Below are 6432 nucleotides of genomic sequence, written 5' to 3'. Positions count from 1 at the left end.
TGTAATAAATAATAAACGGTGGTTTCTTCAAACGATACGATAATTATATTTATTAAAGACACATTCGCTGGCAAAACATGAGTTAAAAAACAAAAACATTTTCCTTCCCTTTTTTTAGAAGCGATTATTTGGTGTGAGATATACATATGGCATTACATATTATATGACATTTTATGACATAACATTTTCTTGAGGTCTGGAATTCACATTTCTTTTGTTCAAAGCGTTCATCTGAAAGTCAGACATTCCGACCTGCCGTCGTTCACGTCACGGTTGGAAAAACTGGTTTTGTCGTTGCGAATATCAGCGACTCTTTTTCCTCAAGTAAACCGTTCGATTAAGCGTTTCAACTTTGAGAAAAACATCCGTGTTGTTTCCTTTTCTTCGTTGCAAAAGAATACCGTCGACATCCGAATGAAAAAGGAGTTTCTTTTCAACAACTGGCACAATTTTATTTTTTCTTCTTTTTTTCCCGCCTTTTTTTTCTTCCTCGGGTCCCTTTCGCCATGATCACATACCGCGGGTGAATCCGAAAAGCTGCCCAAAGTGCCAAGGCACACGCTGAGAGACAAACATCTGTGTCTAAACATCAACAATAAATTAGTTAGCGATTCACGATGAATGTACCTTGTGTCGTTTACGCCTTAGGACTACGGTTAAAGCTGCTATACTTGGTTTTCTTCTGTTAAAATAAGTGGTCTACAGGTTAACAGCTCTACATTCCGACAGCCATCACTGATATATAGAGTAACATGGATCTCCCAGTCCCTCCTCTTAAGCAAATATGTCCTTGTCCAAGTCGAATAATTTGCCAGTGCAGTAAACAAACCTGGCAAAAGCATATCTGGAGTTCTCTCTCCTGATTGGATAAAGTGGGAACAGGATACCAGAACATGCATTTCCTGTTGACTGCAGCGCAGGAGGGACTGGGAGACCCATGTTACTGACCAGACACTCTATATATCAGTGATGGCTTTCAGAATGTAGAGCTAGTTAAGACTTAGAATCGAGAATCAAGAGGTTTATTGTTATTCTAACAAAAGAAAATACCACTTACATCACCTTTAAACTAGGAACGGGATCGACGACGTTTAACGCGGTTCGGTTCTAAGCAACCCCCCGGAAAAAAGGAGTGGTATTACAGGAATCAGCGTGACTTAATAACAATAACGAACAATTCAACCATTCATTCATTGTGGCATTTAGATTCCCCCCATGTCAACACAGTAGGCACAAGTAGGCGCGCGTGTCCGCACACACGCTTTCACATGATTGTACAAAGGGATCACTCAGCAGCAACCGCTTCCGCTTAGACATGGTACCGCGCGCGCGTGTGTGTGGGGGGGGGGGGGGTCGTCGAGCATTAACGTAAGCGCAAAATAAATTATTTCAATAAATACTGCTGTACACTTTTCATCCGCGCTTTACGTGAAACGCATGTCGTCACGGTGCGCGGGGCTGAGCCCGGTGCCCAGCCCGCGAGCTCCAGATCAAATGCAGAGGAGACGGAAACACTTGAGCCTCTATAGTCAATTCAATTAAATAGTGATCCGACAATTACCGATCGTTCCAATGACCAAATCAGTGTAATACAGGTGCGTTAGTGACGTGTCGGTCGGTCGGTGCAGGACGTACACACGGGAGGACAGACTATAACAGAGAGGTGGTTTAGACACACCGTCTTATCTATTGTTTTTTTTTTTACGCGCTATCGATTTCGTTTCACAAACGACGCTGGTTCCACTCTACGAGACGGTGAACTATGTCGGCTAAGTACCCTGAAAATGTCATGGCGTCCCCCCTGGGCTCTGATTAGGTCCCCTTGTGTAAAAAAAAATAAAATAAGAAAAACGGCCACGGAACGAGTGAAAACAGCGTGCAAATGGAGGGACTGAAGAGGGCGCGAGGTGGGGGAGGACACCGACGGGGTTCAAACTGACGGGGGGAGGAAGGAGTCGTCTTGTCTGGCTTTTAACTGTCGCAAGAAGGGTTTTCATCCCCCGGCCGTCCCATCCTCGGCCGCGGGGCCCCCGGGGGGGGGGGGGGTGGGGGGGGGGCGGTGGGCGTCCCGCAGGGGGCAGACTATCTGCTCAGCTTGCTGGAGGAGCACTTGCCCTCGCGGGTGCAGCCTTTGCCCCGGGACAGGTGGAAGGGCCCGACGCGCGCCTGCCGGCTGCAGCACGTCTCCTGGTGGTGCAGGTGGGAGCGGCGGGGGGGCGGGGGCGGGGAGGAGCCCGAGAAGCTGGGCGGGGAGCGGCTTCGGCCCAGGCAGCCTCCTCCTCCTCCTCCACCACCTCCGCCGTCTCCTCGTTCTCCTCCTCCTCCGCCTCCTCGTTCGTGGCGGGAAGGGGAGGAGCTGACGGAGCGCTGCAGGGAGGAGGAGGAGGAGCGCGGGGAGGCGCTGGAGCTGCGGTGGTGGTGGTGGTGGTGGTGCGGGGAGCTGGTGAGGCTGCAGACGCCCGTCCTGAAGCCGCGGTGGGGGTGCAGCGGGGAGGTGGTGCCGCGCGGGCCCCCGTGCATCAGCTGGGCCAGGCAGGTCAGCAGGTCGGAGTCGCCGGTGCTGCCGGCGCGGATGCGGTAACGCCGGAGCCTGGGGGGGGGGGGGGGGGGGGAGGAGAGGGGGAGGGGAGCGGTATTATTGACAGGGGACAGTCAACAGTTCAATAAGTCAACAGCAAAGAGCTGGATCAGGAGAAGCAGAACCTGGGTTTAATTTATGGATGGGCGTGAGTAATCGATTAATCGATTAGCTATGAGAAAAATCGATCTTAAATTATTAATAATTTTTATAAAGAAATTATTTAAAAAAAAATTTTTTTTTACATATTTGTTTCACATGTATGTGTACGATTATAACTGTTTGTTGGTTTCCTTAACACTTTGAGAGCCAGCCGTGTTTTCCTTTTTACCCCCTTGAATGCCCACATCCACTCCAATGTTAACGTTAATATCGCCTAATCTATGTTTTAAATTATGTGTCTAATCTGCCCGTCGCTTATCAAAGACTCATTTTCCAGTCAACATTGTCGTGGCAGTTTGTTTTTTTATCGCTTCATTTCCGTTTTCTAGCATTTTGAAAATCACTCGTTTTCACGGGAAAAACAACACATTCCATGATAATCGCCTTTTACTGGAATATTCTAGAACGTTGTCATTGTTCGGCCATGTCATGAATCGTTTTCAAATAAACGATAGATTATCGATAGTATATGTGTACGCACGCACGCTCTTGCGGCGAGCCGAAAATCGAGTCTCCTATTTCCTGACGGCGCGCACAGTCAAACAGCGATAACACATAATCACATAAAAGCTTATATCTCTGTGAAAACGAGTCTGATTATCCTAATACTGATAACATAGATTCCTTACCTGAGATCAGATGGTATCCAAATGGTTTAGTCCAATTCCTGATTGACATTCGAAAAAATCGATATGTTTATTAATCCACCGAGTATTCTGTAAAACACATATTCCCCGCTGCTCCGAGAGTCCAACATGAAGCTGGTAGGCGCCGGTTGCATGAGTGAGAAGTAAAACGTGGATTCGGGTTTTTTTTTTCTCATTCATTTTCATTGAGTTCAATCCAAAAGGGTGAATTACCATCTGGGAGACGATAGGGGGCGCTTTTTTCACATCTGAGCGCCTGAGGCAGCTGAATGTCCAACGGCAGACTCGCTTGATGCAATATGATTTCAGATCGCTAATAAAAAAAATAAAAGAATAAAACAAATATTCTCGGGCGTGGGCGGGGGGTAAACCCGAATAATCTCGGGCGTGGCATGCAAAGTGTTAAACATATACGTGTATGAACAAAATTAAGTTGAGTTTTTTTCCCCTTTACAAGTAATACACGATCACTCGAGTATAGCATGCGATCAATCGATCTGGATTTTTATTTAAAATGCCCACCCATCCATAGTTTAATTATGATTTTATTTATTTTTAAGGTATTTTATTAGGTTTTGAGGGGTATATTTTTTATTTGTATTAATTGTATTTTATTTTATCTCCCTATGTTTTGCTCCCCCCTGCGTGGTGGGCACTAGGGCTGAGCCCAAATGTTCGAACGTTCGGACCTTCGTTCGTTACGTTCGCATTCAAATTCTAAATCAACATTTGAATTTTTAATTTTTAATAAAAGAAAATGTATTATTATTATAATTTTTTTTTATATATTATTTTTATGTGTCTATTCATTCTGTTTAAACCAATGGGATTTTTCTTCACAGTTTCAGATAAAGATTAGGCTACACTAATATTATAGTAGTAAAACTGATGAGTTATATTCATTAACACTTTCAGTGCCCATCACGTCATATCACGTTTTATCAGCCCAATGCCTGAATGCCCACGACGTTTATTAGCGCTTTATTTTTTTATTAGCGAATGAAATCTGAGTTCATATTTCATCAACCGAGTCTCCCGTAGGTATGCAGCCCCTGTAGGAGCTCAGATGTGAAAAAACCGCCCCCTATCGTCTCCCAGATGGTAATGCACCCTTTTGGAATGGACTCAATGAAAATGGATGAAAAAAGAAAAATCCGGAATCCACATTTTACTTCTCAGGCATGTAACCCGAGCCGATCGGATTCATTGTGGAGCCTCAGAACAGCGTGGAATACATATGTAAAGTATGTAGCGTTGGATCAATAAAAGCGATCGATATTTGGAATGGTGATCAGGAATTGGAATAATCTTTTTGGATAACATCTGATCTCAGGTAAGGAATCTATTTGACCAATCTTAGGATAATCAGACCTGTTTTCACGGAGATATAAGCTTTTCCCCTATGTGTGTGTGTGGCTGTGTGGCTGTGCGAGCGATCAGGAAATAAGAGAATCGATTTTTCAGATCGCCTATATAGCGTGCATACGTACACATACTATCGATAATCTAGCGTTTATTTGAAAACGATTCATAAATAGGCAGAAAAATTACAACGTTTTTGTGTATTCTAGAATATTCCAGTAAAGGGCGATTATCATGGAATATTTATATTTTCCTTGAAAACGAGGGCTTTTCAAAATGCTATAAAACGAAAATGAACCGATAAAAAAACAATCCGCTTGGACAATGTTGACTGGAAAACGAGTCATTGATAAGCGACGGGCAGATTAGACACATAATTTAAAACATAGATTAGGCGTTATTAACGCTAACATTGAAGTGGATAGTGGGCATTCAAGCACTAAATCGTGCGGCCCCTGCTGGCACTGAAAGTGTTAAAGAAAGATGATTTAATAAAAATAAAAATGACATTTAATTCAAATTGAGGATTTAGTTTGAGGATATTTATAAAAAAAAAAAATATTAAAAACAAAGGTTCGAACGTCCGTTCGAAAAACCCTGACGAAGTTCGAAGCCCAAAAACAGGCTTCGGGGAGACAGCCCTAGTGGGCACACCCTCGCTTTACCCTCAGGCTCTGACAGGTGCATGTTGGAGAGGAGCGGCAGGAGAGAGTGTTATTGACAGGGGACAGTCGGGGCCATTCATCCTCCCAGAGTCATATGCTCTTTGGAAAAACTGTTTCAGGTTTCAACAAGTAACATCTAAGACTTTTTAAGACCTCTTTAATGCCACTTAGAGCTAAATCTAATGCCAATTTCCAGGAGAGAGTATTATTGACAGGTCAGAGGACAGTCGGGGCCATTCATCCTCCGAGACTCATATCGATGGCTGAAACACAAAACCTCCCGCCTGGAAATTTCACAAAAAAATATATAAAAAACACTGTTGTTTTCTTGCAGAATTCTTTTTTGGGGGTGGTTCCCAATACAATACACTGCTTTTGGCTTTTGGAAAATATATTGTAGACTGAATAGGTGCAGATAGTAAGCTTTCTTGCGTTTTTATCCTTTTGATATGTATATTTGTATACGTATTTTGGATTTGCAGATAGTCGACTGGTCGACTACCCCCCTGAATGCAAAAAAATTTAAAAGTATATATATTTTTCATCTGGGCTGTGGGGGGTGCTTAATGTCTGAAGGAGTCGACTGAAGGCTTCTTGTCCTCTGTGCGAAAGCATGCAATTGGTCCACTGATGGATACATCTTGATATTTGTCTAGTCTAGTGTGTTCATTAGACGGGTGAAATCCTCTTTCAGTGCCTCTGTGCCTGTTTTCTTAGACAGTTAGCCTCGCTGGTATGCGCGCAATTAGCGTTAGCCACGCTTCTAGGCCTCTTTGCTTTAAAAAGAGGCCTATTTTTTCGGATGTGCCTTTTGTTCATACGGCAACGGCGTTTTTGCGGGGAGAATCCGCAAAAAAGTGAAACCACCTTCCTGGGTGGAAATCCTAGAAACGATACACCTTCGCGCTATCATCTGAACAGTCAAACCGCATAAAACTATGACGAAAGGGTTCTCAAGGCCCTCGTCGCGTGTACTGCTTACGTCACAGGCACGCGCCAGTAGCCTATAAGCGTAAAC

General features: G+C 44.1%; 1 protein-coding gene across 1 annotated transcript in view; it reads right to left on the bottom strand.

Moving 5' to 3' along the window:
* Positions 1-2082: 2082 nt before the first annotated feature.
* The window catches only part of LOC311225117 (tau-tubulin kinase 2-like), a gene marked incomplete at both ends in the record, with an annotated part of 90183 nt that continues 85833 nt past the window's right edge, over positions 2083-6432 (bottom strand). The window contains 2 exons of the mRNA XM_084310322.1: positions 2083-2590; positions 6397-6418. Coding sequence (XP_084166448.1) covers positions 2083-2590; positions 6397-6418 — 530 coding nt within the window. The remainder of the gene's footprint in view (positions 2591-6396; positions 6419-6432) is intronic.

The sequence above is a fragment of the Notolepis coatsorum genome (genome assembly GCF_963971535.1).
Source record: "Notolepis coatsorum genome assembly, chromosome: 3".
NCBI classification, from domain to species: Eukaryota; Metazoa; Chordata; class Actinopteri; order Aulopiformes; family Paralepididae; genus Notolepis; species Notolepis coatsorum.
Note: the sequence above shows the minus strand (reverse complement) of the source record. Positions and strands in the feature narration are given on the sequence as shown.